Source organism: Oryctolagus cuniculus, chromosome 21 (assembly GCF_051225735.1).
Source record: "Oryctolagus cuniculus isolate XC-2025 breed Fujian yellow rabbit chromosome 21, ASM5122573v1, whole genome shotgun sequence".
Classification (NCBI taxonomy): Eukaryota; Metazoa; Chordata; class Mammalia; order Lagomorpha; family Leporidae; genus Oryctolagus; species Oryctolagus cuniculus.
In genome coordinates, this window is record NC_142887.1 from 5,829,543 (window position 1) to 5,846,753 (window position 17,211).

At 57.7% G+C, this 17,211-nt stretch overlaps 1 protein-coding gene across 2 annotated transcripts in view; it reads right to left on the reverse strand.

The window, feature by feature from the left end:
• Positions 1-15,277, reverse strand: part of ADGRD1 (adhesion G protein-coupled receptor D1) — a 118,304-nt gene extending 103,027 nt beyond the window's left edge. The window contains exons 1-4 of one of the 2 annotated variants that reach the window (XM_070066275.2): positions 14,698-15,270; positions 14,570-14,606; positions 3,196-3,279; positions 328-423 (exon numbers count right to left, since the gene is read on the reverse strand). In XM_070066275.2, coding sequence (XP_069922376.2) covers positions 328-423; positions 3,196-3,279; positions 14,570-14,606; positions 14,698-14,754 — 274 coding nt within the window. In that variant the 5' untranslated portion in view covers positions 14,755-15,270. Of the gene's footprint in view, positions 1-327; positions 424-3,195; positions 3,280-14,569; positions 14,607-14,697 lie in introns of both variants that reach the window. The other variant, XM_070066276.2, reaches the window with a different exon arrangement.
• Positions 15,278-17,211: the final 1,934 nt, after the last annotated feature.

Here is a 17,211-nt window from a genome sequence, read left to right on the forward strand (position 1 = left end):
CTGGAAAGGGTATATTCTCCTCCCCAAAGACTGTAATCTGCTTAACGACCCGAGCCACTTCTATTTTTAGCAAAGACCTCATGGTGTGTCTGTTTTGTTCTGAAAACAAGCAGTTGACTTGGAAGCCCCTGGCAGCCTGGGAGAGCTGTGGCGCTCCCTGTGGCTGGGCCCCGTGTGGGTGTCTCAAACACCCCGGGGTCTCGCCGCTGCCCCAGGGCCTTAGTGCTTGTTCGTTTGCAGCCGAGACAGCACGAGTTCACCCAGGTCTTTCAGTTCATCGCAGACGCACAGTGGACGGAAGACAGGACACGGGACGTCAGTGCTCACCTACGGTCGCAGAGAAATTTGAGTAGGCAGACTCACTGGTGTAGACAAGGGTAGAGTTATGGGAAGCAAGCACAGTGTGGTTGTGGGTTCGCAACGCTGAGTGGAACAACAAAAGAGAAAGCACAACGGATGAGTGAGACAAAGCACATCAGACCAACATCTCTCAAGCCGGCCGGCGGCCGGGAGGGCTCCTGGCGCCCGGGGAGCCGCCTGCAGCTGTCTCTCCTGACCCTGCCTCCCGCCAGCCTCCACTGCCCCGTCGTGCGGTCAAGGCCAGCGGGCCGTCAGCTCCACGGCTGCCGGACTGGGTTGCCACGTAACGGTGGTGGTTCCGGCTGGCTGGCTCCAGCTCCCAGGCGGATACATAGTTGAGAGATAGGAAACTGAAGTTGGCCATCTATAACACAGCACAACAAAACAATGTTACGACGTCACGAGAACGGGGACAGAAACACAGCAAAAACAATGTCACGAGTGTATGACCAAGGACACACGGCTGACTCGGTGACACGACACAGCACACGTCCGCAGAGTGGTTGCCAGAGCCGCTCCACGGTCCCCGGCAGCAGAACGTGCTAATGGCCTCCGGGCTTTGCGTCTTCCCCTCGAGGAGCCCGAAATCAAATTGCAATCGGCCAGCGAGCTGCAGGGCACAGGAGTGAGGAGCCTGGCGGGGGTGCCACGGCCATTCGGCGAGCAGAGCTCCATGGCAAGGCCATGATTACAGCCCAAGGAGGAAACGTCCTCATCAGTAAACGTTTCCAAAACACCGAGGGCACCGACTTAGTCTACAACAAGGAGCACAGCTAGGGGCCAGCGCTGTGGCGCAGTGGGTTAATGCCCCAGCCTGAAGCACCGGCATCCCATATGGGCGCAGGTTGGAGTCCCGGCTGCTCCACTTCCAATCCAGCTCTCTGCTGTGGCCTGGGAAAGCAGTGAAAGATGGCCCAAGTCCTTGGGCTCTGCACCCACGTGGGAGACCTGGAAGAAGCACCTGGCTCCTGGCTTTGGATCGGTGCAGCTCCAGCCGTTGCGGCCAATTGGGGAGTGAACCATCGGATGGAAGACCTCTCTCTCTCTCTGCCTCTCCTCTCTCTGTAACTCTAACTTTCAAATAAATAAATAAATAAATCTTTAAAAAAAAAAAAAAAAGGAGCGCAGGTGAGGGGAGAGGGGATGCTGGTAGTCACTCGAGCTCCAGTTTCAAATAAATCCTGGAATTTCAGTCGCTGGGGCCTGAACAAAGAGCTGTTTCCACAACGCACTTCCACCTGTCAAGGGTTTTCCAATGAAGGCCTTGAGCAAGGAGAACTGGGTTAGAACGAGGGGAAGTGGCTTTCTGGAGCTTGCCCGGGGCGGTCGGCACCCGCAGTGCAGACGATGGACGGGTCGCTGCTGTGAACGGACAGCAAAGTCCCGGAAGGGGCGGCACCCTCAGAGGCCCCTGCCTGCACCTGCCAGCATGAGGATGTCAGCAGTGCCGACGCCAGATTTCCTGCAGCACGTGAGCCACAAGAAGGAGGGCACACGGCGTGCAGCTGTGGCAACCATGGCAAGAACACCAGTGAGCATGCGTGTACGTGTTTCCTTGCACAGCAAATCCATGATGCATGAACCAGCTGCTTATACAGTCAAGAGCAATGAATAAATAAAAATAAAATGCAAAACCTTCCCCAACATTCAAAACTTGTACTGCCAGAACGGCTCTGTGGGTGGGCGCTGTGCAGGAGGTGAGGCCGCCAGCTGCAGCGCCCGCGTTCCGTATCGGAGCGCCAGTTTGATTCCCAGCTGCCCTGCTGCCAGCCAGCTCTGGCTCACCCACCTGGGGAACAGCAGAGGCCCCAGCACTTGGGGCCCCGCCCCCAATGTGGGAGGCCTGGATGGAGTTCCTGGTCTGGTCCAGACCTGGATATTGTGGCCATTTGGAGAATGAACCAGCAGATGGAAGATCTTGCTCCCCCTCTATTGCTCTTCCTTCTAAATAAATAAATCCTTTTTAAAAATGGCTCCCCTTGGAATAGGAAAAAACGCCCCAGAGTATCATGTGTCTGCCCTACTCTAGATAAAAACATGAATTACATCACACAGGGCCCCCACTGGCCCATGCCAGCCCCACGGGAGACAGCTCAGACAATGCCAAGTTCTCAGAGGGAGCTGAGGGGTCTGGGAACGCTTGCTGGCAGCTGGGGGATGCCTTTGTGGGGTGACATGTGAGTGGTACTTAATCGGCACAAGCTTTGACCCCTCCCTAGACAGCCCCCATTTTGGGGGCCTGGGTGTCGTGCCGGTCTTGTGCAGTGGAGACACACCCCTGGCTCGTAGGAGATGGGTCCACTGTGGCACCGTCAGCCTTCAGGTTGTTGGGGAAACAGCACATTTTCATCAAACTTTGAATCGTAAGTTCTGTCCTGCGTACATAAGAAGTACACAGCTTGCAGTAAAATGCCTCCAACAGCTACTAACAGAACCTGCGTGCGCATCTGTTAGGCCCCGTCATCCTGGCTTCAAGGCAACTGTTCACGTCTGTTCCCCTGACTGCCCCGAAACAAGGACTAAGGAGAAAAGCACTTTCTGAAGAGGAGGGGACTCACGTGGCTTCCTCATTCCATCACGTGTGCATGCACAGGTGTGGACGGGTGGATTCACGGGGTGGGGGGGGAGGCAGATGGGTGGATACATGGATGGGTGGGTGGAGGGACAGAGACAGGACCTGTCAGAGACTGCACACTCGGCCTGTTTGCAAACAGAGTCAGATTCTTCTCCTTCTCAGTGTGGTGCTCACACCCAGGTGTACCCCCGGCTGCCCTGCCTTTCAGTCTAAGTGGCTCCCGCTGCGTCTTCAGCCCCGCCCCCTCACCCTCGATCTACCTCCAGCCGTGTCCTGAAGTTCATGGATCCCATCCACGCTCTCCAGTGGCCAGTAATGAGACGCAGACGCCAAGACCTCAAATCCTTGAGGGGAAAAAGAACACAAAAAATCCTGGTTAGGAAAGCACTGCAGATGAACTGTTTACCAAACGCCGTGTGGGCCAGGGGAGAGCGAGGTGTGCAGGGGCCACAGGAGACCTGAGAGACGTCCTTGGCTGTAGCAACTCTGCAGTGAGAGACCAGCGATCAGCTTCCTGACTGGGCGGAACGGCCGGTGCCTGTGACTGGCAACCACAGCCACGGGGCTCAGTGCCGGGGCCCTAGACGCATGCCCCTCAGTGCTGGGAACCAGACAAGATGTCCGTCACTCCGCCATCCAACACTATTTCAGAGTTAACAGCTGAGGCCATCAGACAGGAGGAGGCTGTACGGTTGAAACTCGTCTTAGGAGGGAGGCAACCCCCACATCGTGCCGGGCACCGTTCAAGGCGCTTTCAAGCGTTCCCCGGTTCCGTTCCAGCGACAACCTACATGGCTGTTCTCAGCTGTTTGTAAAGGGAGAATAAAAGTCTTGCTCAATCGGGCGGACAGACAGGTGGTTTCAGGTGCAAAGTCACACACAGGTCTGCTCCCCCGCCGTGCTTCCTCCACACTCAAAGCGCTTCCTTCCAAAATGCCCTACAGTCCCCTGCCCTGGGCAGACACGACGGCCCAGAGCTCTGTCTCCTGTTCCCTTTTCTCAACGCAACGTGACTTCCTGGTTTCCCCCCAGTCTAAGAGAGGCTGCTGTGTACCGTGACCAGCGCTCCCCCGACCCTGAACCACCAGCCGTGTCCTGTCCCTACTCCTGCAGGTGACTGGTGTGAGCAGCTCCATGCACGCAGCTTAGCCTCGTGGGAGAGCCCTCCTGCGCCCCCTTCCCAGAAGTGGGAGTAACGGTCCCGACGACTGAGTCACAGTCCACCGCCCAAAGTGCCTGCCAGGTCACAGAAAAGTGAAAATGAATAGGGCAGCCTCCGTGTTATTCCCTGTAACGTGCTTCGCAGAGATAATGTGATCATTATTGTCAGATGATGCAGCCTCCTACCCAGCGTGAAAACGATGACACACGGGAAGAGAATGTGCCGAGCGAGAGCTGTTCCAGCAAACAGCAGGGCCCGGCCAGGCGCTCGCACGGACGCCGCCGCCCACCGCGAGCCGGGGACGAGGCTTTAAGACGCAACGGAAGGAAAGCTCTCGTTCATACTGCGGCAAGAGGGAACATTCAAGAACGAGGCGCTGAGACTGTCCGAGACCCTCACAAAGAAACCACAGGAAAAACGGGAGCCACTGGATACATGGAGTTAGCCCCCTCTGGAAATGGCAGACTCAGGATCATAAAAATATCCAAATCCTTTAGTCCGTACCGGGAATTACCAGTCCCGAGGCAGTGGTGTGGGAGAGAAAGTGACCACGGAACCCACTCTTCTAGAACATACCTAAGCAGGAGCCGCCAAGCGGGCCTGGCGAGGGGAGGAGCAGGGTGGGAGCACTGCGGGAGACGATCGCCCACGACGCCAGCACAGGAGGCCGTGTGGCGCTGCTCGCGACCCGGGAGCCCAGAGGGCAAAGGATCACACACGCCCCGGGCGGCTCACCGTGAACGCCGTGTTCGCCAATCAGAGGGAACAGTTACTCAGCCGAAGGTGCTGCTAGCCATCTGGGAAAAACTAAGATCCCTACCTCACTCTTTACACTGGACGATTCCAGCTGGGGCACAATTGCCGAGCAGGGTGGTATTCGGCCTAGCGGTTAAGGGGTGTTCAGGGCGCCTGTGCCCCGCGTCGGGGTACCTGGTTTGTGTCCCAGCTCTGCTTCCTGCTAACGTGCACCCCGGGAGGCAGTGGAGGATGGCTCTCCACCCACGTGGGAGACCCAGACGGAGTCCCCAGCTCCCGGTCCCAGCCTGGCCCAGCCCTAGCTCCAGTGGGCATTTGGGGGTGAACCAGGGAATGGGAGATGTCTCTCTCTGCCTCGCAAATGAATGAAAATAATTTTAAAAGCTGTAAGTACAAAAGAAGCGATAGGCGTCTGAGGTGGGGTGGACGTGCCAGACCCCAGGTGTGGTCCTCACGGCGGCATGGCCATGCAGTCACGCTCTGCCCCAGACACAGGGACAGTCAGCACATGCCAGTGCAACACAAAGAGGAAAAACAAAACCTTCTGAGGTCACGTGTTTCACTGCATAAAATTTTAAAATTCCTGTACAAAAAATTCAAACCAAGGAATGTTATTTATATAATACATGACCAAAATGCGCAGATTTTTAGATGTGTTAAATTTACTGTATCAAGAAAACTACTGTTAAGGAAAAACAAATGATTAGAACATTGGGACAAAAGCCCAAAAGAAAAATAAATGCCACTTATTTTAAAATCTACAAAAAGATGCTCAACTTGGCTTGCAATTTTTAAAAGTTCAAACTACAACAAGATAGCCTATCGGAGTGTACCCGCAAGACAGGCAGGCACAGAGTTAGAGATATTACGGTGGCAGGTTCCACCACGTTCTTGGTGGGAGTTCAGATCAGTTACAGCCTTTGTGGAGAACGATTTGGCTACATCCATCCAAATTTCAAGCGCACAGTCCCTCTAAAAAATTATTTACTTACTAGGCAGAGTTACAGAGAGGAGGAGAGACGACAGAGACGTTTAGGCTGCTGGTTCACTCCCGAAATGACCCCAGCAGCGAGCCCAGAACCCCATCCAGGTCTCCACGTGGGTGGTGGGGCCCAAGCACTGTGGCCATCTTCTTCTGCTTTCCCAGACACATGAACAGGGAGCTGGATTGAAGGTGACGCAGCTGGGCCTCAATCCGTCGCTCCCACGGGGTGCCCACGTCACAGTGGCTTACCCCGCTGTGCCACAACACGAGTCCCGTGCAACCCCTTTGACCTGGTAACTTCCTTCCAGGAATTCCCTCGAGATACACACATGGCGCCGCAGGATTGCTTGTAGCAGCAAAGCCTGCACACAACCTCAGTGCTCCTTCCCAGAGGTCTGCGTCCCTCTGTGTGATGGACTCAGCGTGCAGCTGGTCGAATAACGAGGCCGCGTGGTCACACTGCTAGAGAATGTTCCGTCATCAACACTGTTTACTACATCCATCAAGGGAGGGGCAGGCCTGTGGCCTCGCAGTCAAGACCCTCACATCCCACACTGCAGGGCCTGGGTCTGGTGTCCACTCCCAGCTCTCGATGCCCGTGTCCTGCTGGTGTGCACCCTGGGCGGGGGGCAGTGATGGCTCCCGAATGCCAGACCCAGGCTGAGCTCCCAGCTCCCGACTGGACCGACCCAGTCCCAAGGAGTTTTGGGCTCCTGGCTGTTGTGGTCATTTAGGGAGTGAACCAGAGATTGCAACGCTGCAGGCATCTGAGGAGAGAAACAGCAGACGGGAACTCTGTCTCTGCCTCTCAACGTTTTTAAAGACAAAAAAAAACAAAACAAAACAAAAACCCTATGTGAATGATAGACAATTTGTATAAAATACAGGCGCACAGAGCATAAAGGAAAGAGGTTGAGCTGAGTGAACCCAAGGAACGGACTCTGGGTTTCGAGGATTTGAGGAAACTGGGGAGTGGGAGTTGGTCAGGTGTGGGGCGAGCCACTCGTTATCCTTTTATTCCATCGGAATTTTTGGAGCCGTGTTCCCTTTTGAAAATTCTGATGGGGCCGGCACTGTGGCGTGCAGTGCTGCCATCCCATATGGGCGCTGGTGCGAGTCCCAGCTGCTCCATTTCCAATGTAGCTCCCTGCCGATGTGCCTGGGAAAGCAGTGGAAGGAGGTCCAAATCCTTGGACTCCTGCACCCATGTGGGAACCCTAGAAGAAGCTCCTGGCTCCTGGCTTCGGATCAGTCCAGCTCCAGCCATTGTGGCCATCTGGGGAGTGAACCAGCAGATGGAAGGTCTCTCTCTCTCTCTCTGCCTCTAACTTTGCCATTCAAATAAATAAACCTTTAGCAAAAAAATCTTTTACAGGGGCCGGCGTTGTGGCATAGCGGGTAAAGCCAACACCTGTGATGCTGGCGTCCATCCCACATGGGCACAGGTTTGATTCCCGGCTGCTCCACTTCCGATCCAGCTCCCTGCTAATGCACCTGAGAAAGCAGCCGCAGGTGACCCAAGTGCTTGGGCTCCTGCACCCATGTGGGAGACCCGGAAGAAGCTCTTGGTTTCCGCCTGGCCCAGCTCTGGCCATTGTGGCCATTTGCAAAGTGAACCAGTGAATGAAAAACATCTCTGACTCTGCCTTTCGAAAAACAGGTCTTTAAGACCGGTGTTCACAATCAAGTCAGCCCAGGCGGTGTCCACACGGAACGTCCACACGGAAACTGCAGGACTCCAGTGTCTAAACTTTTGTCTCCCAGCGCCAAACATCTGCACACACCCAGCTCACCGGACCCGGGTTTCCATCTGCATCTGTCCCCTCAGTAGGACACACGGGCCCAACGTGTGAGCCCAGTGCAAAGCTGTTGTGTCAGCTCAAGGAAGCATCTAGACGATGACCTAGGTCCTGGGCACAGCCGAAAGTGACACCTGGCTTCGGCTGTTCCCACGGGAACAGTTATTGTAATGCGACATCAAAAACGTAAAACTCAGGCACACTCATTTTCAGCCCTGTCGTGCTTTTTCCCCAAAACTCGGATATTCACGGTGAAGACGGGAAATCCTCACCGACTTGTTATTCAGTTCGTCTGGAAAAGGATATGACGTCTCGTATACAAAGAACAGATGTCACTCCTCCGAACGGCCTTCGTGGCAGAGGGCTGAGAGTCAAGGGCGTCCCACACACCCTGCAAGCCCCACCCGGCACGAGCCAGCGTCTGCCCGCTGCCTCGTCTCCCTGTGCCCGCGTCTGGTCAGGTGCCCACCCCTGCATTGCCTCAGGCCTCCCACAGCTACCACACCGGCTTAGCCCCGGGGGCGAGATGAGTAACACCTCGGGGGCAGCAGGTCATGCGGTGCTGTTGAGTGGGACCAGGGAGGACACTCGTGACCGTCAGCTCCCGGAAGCCACAGGCGCAGACGCTGGGAGGAGACAGCAGCGCTGTCCGTGGGGACCACGGGTGCCTCCCAGGGCGGGCGGGCAGCCCGAGAGGAGCGGCTCCCCGACACCCAGCACCCGTCGCCCGGCGGTAAGCTGCACCGAGGACTGTCACGCCTCCCTCCCGCTCTTTAAAGAGAAGTTGGAAATCCAGATGTTTTTACTTGAAATCTCCCAAAATGGGAACGTGAGCAAGATTTTAATACCACGTGGTGCTAACCAGCTCAGGGGTCCAGGCTCAGCCCACAGGTTCTCTCTACGACCAAAGGAGTGAAACAGCCCGAAGTCGGGAGAACAAGGGGAACAGGACCCGTGCGGCTCCTCGCCCCTCAGGAAGGTGCCGCGAGGTCCTCCGGGCAGGCAGTGCCTCGGTTTCCCGCAGAGAGGCCCTCGTGCTACACACAGGCTCTCCCGCGCCCCTCCCACGGGCCCCAGCCCTAAAGGAAAGGGGCAGGGAGGGGAGCAGCAGAGAGGGGAAGGCCAGGTGCGAGCACGTCTCCCCGGGAGACAGGCGTGGGGGGAGGGAGACAGGCCGTGGTCAGAGCGAGTCAGTGCCTGGGGGGAGGGAAAGGGGGGGAGAAAAGGTGAGCGAGAGAGCGCGCCATGTTAATGCCCCAAAAAAGTTTTAGACGTCTTTGTTCCAGGACCGGCGCTGTGGTGTAACAGGTTAAACCATCGCCTGCCTCTGGCGCCCCATGTGGGCACCCGTGTGAGTCTCAGCCTCCATCCAACAGCAGATGGAAGATCTCTAACTCTACCTTCCAAATAGTCTTTTCCTTTTCAGGAAACTGAAATTTTCAGTATTCCACATTTCCCTACTCTTTTTTAAAAAAAGAGATTTATTTACTTGAAAATTAGAGGGAGGGAGGGAGGGAGGGAGAGAGGGGGGAGGTTCCTTTCACTGGTCCGTTCCCCTGGATGGCTGCAGCTGTCAGGGCTCGCTCAGACTGGAGCCAGGAACTTCATCCGGGTCTCCCATGTGGGTGCAGGGGCCCAAGTCTTGGGCCATCTTCTGCTGCTTTCCCGGGCCATTAGCAGGGAGCTGGATCAGAAGTGGAGCAGCCGGGACTCGAACCAGCACCCATATGGGATGCTGGTGCTGCAGACAGCAGCTTTACCCACTGTGCCACAGCGCTGGCCCCAGAGTTCCTACCCTTACCCTCTCCCTATCACTTGTTCTTCACATCCGTCACGGGAGGCCATACCGGGGTTTTGTTCAGGGGACTGCTCACACACGTGCGCCGACTGAGACGGCCGACTGCAGCAGGCCTCTCCTGTCCCCAACGCTGCGATGCCGTGCCCAGCGTCTCACAGGGCCGTGCCTGCCCTCAGCAGGCTGGCTGGACGCCTCTCGGCCACTGCCCGCACCACATGGCGCTTCCTCGTGTTATTTGCAATTCTGTGGCATGTTGGTGGTGGTGCTGGTGGCGCTGGGAGTGTGCTCTCTGCCCCACACATCAGACCCTGCTCTCTGACTGCGAGGACTTGGTCTGTTCTCTTCTACCACATTCCTCCGTGGGACAGGGGTGGGATGAGAAATTCTGACGTCTGCATTGGAAGTCTCCCCACTGTTAGAGCTCCAACAGTGCAACCAGTTAGGGCGTGGGATGTGTATGAAGGATCCAACATCAGCGAGGATCCAACATCAGCGATTTAAAGAGGAGGCCACATACAGACAGGACGGATGGGAAAACGCAAGGATGAAGAAACACACACCCAACACAGAGTGTAGTCACACCGCAGGTGCCCCGGAAGTTTCCACTCGTTCAGCAGGGCGCACGAGCGGCTGTGAGAACCGCGACAAGCACGTTATGACCAGGAATGAGGCTCGGTGACGACCTGCCGGCCTTGCCCGCGCCGTGTCAGGCAATCGCCGTCAGTACCTGCTCTGGCCTCCCGGACCCGCACGCAGGGCGGCGAAGTGAGCGGCCTCCGCCCCCTGGACAGGAACCCGGGGCCGGGAAACATCGGGATAATGGCAGGGTGCGGCCTTTTGCTTTTTTATGTTCCCTTTTGCTCAGTACAAACAAGCTCTCTATAAAAGGACCTGTTTGTGAATCTTAAAAAAGGACCTGCAATTTCACGGCTCACGCCCTGCGGATCGAATCTGCCACCGCAGCTCCGCGGTGCCGCCCGGCGCAGAGGCAGGCAGCGGGCAAAGGGCTCATGCGTGCCGCCTACGGGCCTCACCTTCCTCTCCATTCCGAGGTAACGGGAAGGGCGGGCTAAGTCCCTGGGGGCCCCGTCGACCTCACCTTCTGACCCGAGCTCCGAGATGAGGAACTGCAGTCACACGGGCATACAGACAGCACCTAGGCAAGGTGACGTCACCATGACTAACCCTAACCCTAACCCAACCCGACCCGACCCTGACCCTTACCCTGACTCTGACCCTGACCCTGACCCTGACCCTGACCCTAACCCTAAACCCTAAACCCTAACCCTAACCTCTGCAATCAGCTTCCAGTACACGAGATCTGCACTGGCAGATGTCCGATTACCTGGGCTCATGTACACAACCAAGTACCAGAAGCCCAGGCATCCCCTGAGACTATAAGTTATACAGGCTGGCTAGCCCCACAGCTCTGGTTTACCAGATGACCATCAGGTCTTCCACAGAGTTCACATGCACTACTTACTTCAAGAGTGGCACAGGGCGGGGGCCGGAAGGAGACAGGAAAAGCTCCTTGTCGTGTTGGAGTCTTGTAGAGAAATCGAGAAGCCCAGGGTGACTGTCCTACACTGGCGCCCCCTCCCCAGCAGTGTGCACCTCACACCCATCACTCAGCTAATGTTCTAACCAGCAGCTGTGTCCCCTTCCTCCTTACAAAGTGTGAACTCCCTAAGGGAAAGCCCATGTCTTTCCAGCCGTCTGTGTGCGAATCACTTACACCACAGATGAAAGTGTGTCTGTCGGACTAACAGCATCAATGCCACCAGAGTATTAATACTGCGGCACGAGAAGGCTAACACTGGAGTGCGGGAGTGCTGATGCTGTGGGACGAGCACTAATACTTGGGCCCAGAGGGCTAGCACTACGGGAGGAGAGCACTAACACTAGACGTAAGCGGCTTCTAGTTTGCCCTTCGTGCGTGGACAGTGTCCCCAGAGGGCTTTGTGGCCTTCGAGGTGGGAGCAGAAATGGGCAGGCAGCTGCTGGATTCTCCGGTGACCCCCCAGAGGCCGAGGGTCAGACTTTCAGCAGGAGCAGAGGAGTGGAGCAAAGGACAGCGCAAGCCTCAGGAAGAGAGAAGGGGAGGGAGGCAGGCAGGAGCCTCAAACGCCAGGGAAAGGAAGCAGGGTGACTTGACAGAGAGAGAGGGAGGGGGAGGGGGAGGGGGAGGGGAGAGGGAGGGAAGAGGAGAGGGAGGGGGAGGGAGGGGGAGAGGGAGGGAGAGGGAGGGAGAGAGAGAGAGGGAGGGAGGGGGGAGAGAGAGAGAGAGAGAGACTGCCTCCACGGAGAGCGTGGCGAGGACAGAGCAGGCAGCAGCAGGGCGTTGTCCTCGGAGAGACACCTGACGGTGATCCACCAGCCCTCATCACCCTTCCAGAGAGGAGAAGAGAAGCAAATAAGCGGATAGGGAAAGCAATGGGGGCGGGGGAAGTGCCAAGTCCCCAGAGCTGGAGCAGTTAGACAGGAGGGAGGACCCCCCACCCCGCCGACTCAGCGCCCGCGCCTGGGCACTCCTGCCGCTCCGCGCCGCTGTGACTTCTGGGGCGGCGGGCTCCTCAGGAAGCATTTTCTCTGCCTCCTTCAGGTCGTAGAGAGCAAATCTGTGTGGGGCCAAGACTGAGCTCACAGCTCCTGGAAGTTTAGGGTCAAGAATGCAAGTGCGTGTGCGTGTGCGTGGACCGCACAAATGTCCATGGGCATGTGTGGCTGCATAGACATGTGTGTGGACACCTGTGGGCTGTGTGGACATGTCTGTGCACAGGTGGATATGTGTGGACTGTGTGGATGTGAGTGCATGTAGATGTGTGTGGGTACATGTAGACATGTGTGGGCACATGTTGGACGTGTGAGTGCATGTGGGGTGTGTGGACTCTGAGGACATATGTGGATGCATATGAGTGGATGTGGATGGACTCCATGGACACATGTGTATGTGTGTGGACTGGGCACATGTGGACTGTGTGAACACATGTGGACGTGTGTGGGCACATGTTGGACATGTGTGTGCATGTGGGGGGTGTGGACTCTGAGGACATATGTGGACATGTATGGGTGGATGTGGATGGACTCCATGGACACATGTGTATGTGTGTGGACTGTGTGGGCACATGTGGACTGTGTGAACAAATGTAGACATGTGTGGGCACATGTTGGACGTGTGCGTGCATGTGGGGGGTGTGGACTCTGATGACATATGTGGACACGTATGGGGGATGTGGATGGACTCTGGACACATGTGGATGTATGTGGACTGTGTGGACACATGTGGATGTGTGTGGACGTGTGTGGACACATGTGGACGTGTGTGGACTGTGTGGGCACATGTGGACTGTGTGAACACATGTGGACATGTGTGGGCACATGTTGGACGTGTGTGGACACATGTGGATGTCTGTGGGCACATGTTGGATGTGTGAGTGCATGTGGGGGTTGTGGACTCTGAGGACATATGTGGACGCATATGGGTGGATGTGGCTGGACACCTGTGGGCTCTGAACTGTGTGGATGCATGAGAACACATGTAAATGCTGTCTCACAAGGCAAAGTCTGAGAAGAGCCCCAGCGCTCCTTTGCCACGCGTGGCTGCCCTTGTGAGCGGCTGGTTCTGTGGCTCCGGGACATGCCAGCTCTGCCTGAGCTCCCTGCTCTGCAACCGCTGCCCGAGGAGAGCCCCTGCTCCCCGTCTCCCGTCACTCCTCCAGCGGAACCAGCGTGAGCTGCAGGCGAGGCTGGGCGGGAGAACAGGAGTTGCGAGGCACGGGCAGCCTCTGCCTTTCTCAGCCCCAGGCCACGGACACCCTGCTTGCTTTCTTTGGATTTTCTGGCTGAAGAAAGGAGGACGCAGGGCCACCACAGCATCCACACCTTCAGACAAGGGACATCAGGAGCACAGCGGAAGTTCACATGGGGAGCAGAGGCCGCGTCCCAGCGCCGTGGCTGGCACACGGAGGCCGTGACAGTGACTGCTCCGTCCTGCGCCGCGACACTCAGCAGGGAGAGCAAAGCCGAGAGCCCCCTCCCCTCCCCCCCGCTGACACCCGTGTGTCACGGGCGCTTGCTCAGAGCAGGGCTTCCTGGGAGCTCAGGTCGCACCTGCACTGGGGCCCCCAGGGCTGGCCGGGCCTGGCGTGTCTGAAGGTGAGTCCTTGGAAAGGGGGGCAGGGCTGCTCGGAGGAGAGACAGCAGGTCACCAGCGGGCCAGCCGAGGCTTAGAGCCCGGCAGAGGTCTCACCACCACACATCCTCCAGCAGCAGACATGCGTGGCATTAGCCGGCAGCGGGTTCCTGCCACTCACTGGCACCTCCCCCCTTCCCACCAGATATGCACCCCACACACCCACCAAGGACACACCTGGCCCCGACACTACAACGCTGAGCAGCCACAGTGGCCAAGAGGCTCCGAGCCTGTGCCATTGTGCAACACGTAAAGCTGCCGCCTGCAACTCCGGCATCCCACAGGGGCACCAGTTCAAGTCCCAGCTGCTCCACTTCTTGTCCAGCTTCCTGCTAATGGCCTGGGAAAGCAGCGGAAGACAACCCTAGTACTTGGGCCCCTGCACCCACGTGGGGACCCAGATGGAGCTCCAGACTGCTGGTTTTGGCCTGGCCTAGCTCCAGCCGTTGTGGCCATTTGAGGAGTGAACCAGCAGATGGGAGGTCGCTCTCTGTCTCTATCTCTAACTGCCTTTTACATAAATAAGATCTTTAAAACAAAACAAAAGATAAGAGGCTCTGTCTGGAGTGAGGGTGCTCCCTCCGTGCCAGGTGCAGGCACGGAGGAGAAATCCCCCCCACCGAGGAGACATCAGGGACGGAGTGAACCAGCACCTGGTGGGGGAGGGGGGGGGAAGGGGGGCTGCAGCATTTGTCTGTCACTGAAGATGCGAGACGCGAGTCGAAGGAGACAGAAAATGTTCAACCCCAAAGGAGCGCATTTGCTTCATCGAAAGACTTTGTTCTCACGACCCAAGCAAGAGTCGGCTGGACAGGAGACCTGCTCCCCACCCACGGCTGTGGAGGGCCAGCGAGACGGGCAGCCCACCAAGGGCCTGCGCGGAGCCCCTCGAGAGAAACAGGGTGCCCACAGCAAGCAAGAGAGCACGGAGGAAACTCTCACCTGGATGGTCCTGGATCCTGGAGTCGGCGCCATGCACCTGCACGCAGAAGACCACAGCATGAGACACACCCGGGACACGCGGCAGCCGGCAGCGTCCCGGCCGATCCCAGGAGAGCCCCAGGACCTACCTGGAGGTTGCAGCAGAGCGGCAGCAGCCAGCAGCCCAGAGACAGCAGCCTCCTCATGGTTCCCTCGGCTCCGGGGGCCTGGGGGCGTCCCTGAGTTCCGGGCGGCTCCGGGGGCCTGGGGGCGTCCCTGAGTTCCGGGCGCCTGGGGGTGTCCCTGAGATCCGGGAGCGGCCCCTTCAGCTTTCACTTCCCTGGGAAAGGCGCCTTCTCACGGGTTCAGAAGCAGCAGGGTCGGAGTCTTCCTCAGTGTGTGCGTTGCAGCTGCCGAGAGTGCTAATGGGTGTTCCTTCCTGGTCTGCAAACTTGGAATTCCTCAGTGATCGATAAACACATGGCAGCTGGCAGGGCCCCCGCGGAACGCGATGCAGGGAGGAGAAACCCCAGTCGGCTCGCAGCCCCGGGCAGGCTGTCCCGAGCCAGCAGGCAGCCCCGGCCGTCAGCCTCTGCCGCGTATTTCAAGAGCTTCCTTGGCCCCTGTCCAGGTCTGCGACCGGACTTTCCTCTTGTGCTTGCAGTGCGGGAGAGAAGACGCCGCGCGCAGCCGTGCGCCCCGGAGCTCCTGCCCGCCCTGGGCTGGCCCTGGCTCCGGCTGAGCACGCACCGCGTCCCCTGCGGGTGGAGAGCAGTGAGTGATGTCAGAGGCTCTCCTCAAACTTCGGGCTCTCCGTTCACACCCGGCCTGTCGCTGCTGCGTCTTCCTGGGTCCTAACACCAGCCTGTTAGGAACAACCGGGAAGATCTGCAGGGTCAGAAGCAGACCAAACCGACGTGTGTGTATGTGTGTGTGTGTGTGTGGGAGAGAGGGGGGGGGGGAGAAAGACGCCTTCCAGTCGGCACCCTCAAAGTCAGCATAGATATGAAACACAAAGTGTAAATCAAACTGTGAACTCTGTTTCCACCCACGCCCCGGGCGCCCAGAGTGAGACACCAGGAGATCTATGGGCCAAAGTGGGAATAAACACAGCGCCACGGCTGCCACACCGAGCCTCAGCCTTAACCCTTTCAGAAGTCGGGTGTGTGATGGGCCGCTTTTACGGGATGTCCCGCGTGATCACGTACCCCCACCACAGCACCCAACGTGATAGCATCCGACCTCAGCCAGCTGGGCCTCCGTTTGCCCACGACGCACAGTTTATCCGAATGACTCCACATGCAGCCTGCCCCTCCCCAGCTGCGGGTGCTTCCCATGCTCCGCCGCACCCGGCTCTCAGCACCGACACCGACACCCTCCCCCCTGCACTGGGCTGCGGGGCAGAGCACCGCGCCTCTCTGTTTCCAGCCGGGCCTCTGACAGTGTGGGTGAGAAAGAAGTGGAGCTGGGAAAATATGTAGCACTCAATAAATGGTGCCATTTCTTACGAAGAGAAAACCTCACTGGGCGAGGATCATTATAAAGCAGAAAGTAAACGCCGGCTGATACTGTTATCTCCACTGTCCTGACTTTAAATGGGAACCAAGCGTCCCGAACCCACACGCTTCCTAAAGAGGACAAGAAAATGGCTTGCATCGCCCCGGGGGAGAGAGACGCTGATGTCAGAACACAAGGTGATTATTTTTAACTTGCGCCTGCCTCCGTGGGCCCTGCAGATTCTCCGATAGCCTGGGCTGCAGCAGGTTCCCGAGGTTTCTGTGAACTCTCCCCCCACCCCCGGCACTTGCAAACCCATGGACTCCACGACCTTTATCCCGTTGCCTGGGTGTGAGCACTGGGAGGACAGTTCATGCCTTTATCTTTGCCTCCCGTCCACCGCCCACCTGCCACCTCCCTCCGACTGCCCTGGGAGGAGGCAGGCACCACAGCGCTAACTTGAGATGAATTAAACAGGTGCTAAGTCCATGCCTCTCTCACTTCCAAGACTGAGCAAAGCAGACATGGCCGTCTTTCATTCCTTGCTTGCTTTGAGAGACAGAAGGGGAAAGCGAGCTCCCGTTGGCCCGTTCACTCCCCAGATGCCCACGGCTGGGGCAGGGCCAGGCCGAAGCTGGGAAGGTCTCCCGCATGGGTGGCAGGGACCCAGGGCTGCTATCATCGCCGCTGCTTCCTGGGGCGGAGCAGTCAGGCACCCCAGTGCCTGACCCACAGGCCAAACCAACCTCCCAACACACACACACATTTTTCTAATCAATAAATTGCTATCACATAATGAGAGGCTGCACTCAGACTAGAAACTGATGCAGAAGAATTCGGCAGCCCCTGCCCCAGGTGTCTACACGCTCCCTGGGCTGCAGGTTCGTGTGCTCAGTGAGAGAGCAGTCCTTCCTGAAGCGTGGGCGGGCCTGGGTCAGGGGACTTGGGATTGGCTGTGGGCCTCCCTCGACCTCCTTGCCCTGCCTCCAGCAGGCTTCCTCAGCCCTTGTGCTGTGCGATACCCCCTGTGCTCACTTTCCCAATCGGCTCGCCTCCTGCCGGTCTCTCCCCACTGACACGACGCGCAGGGAGGCCTCGGCCTTCGCCACTCGCTCACTGTGTGTCCAGCCCATGGCACGGCCCGGTGCCTGGCCGACAGCCCGCAC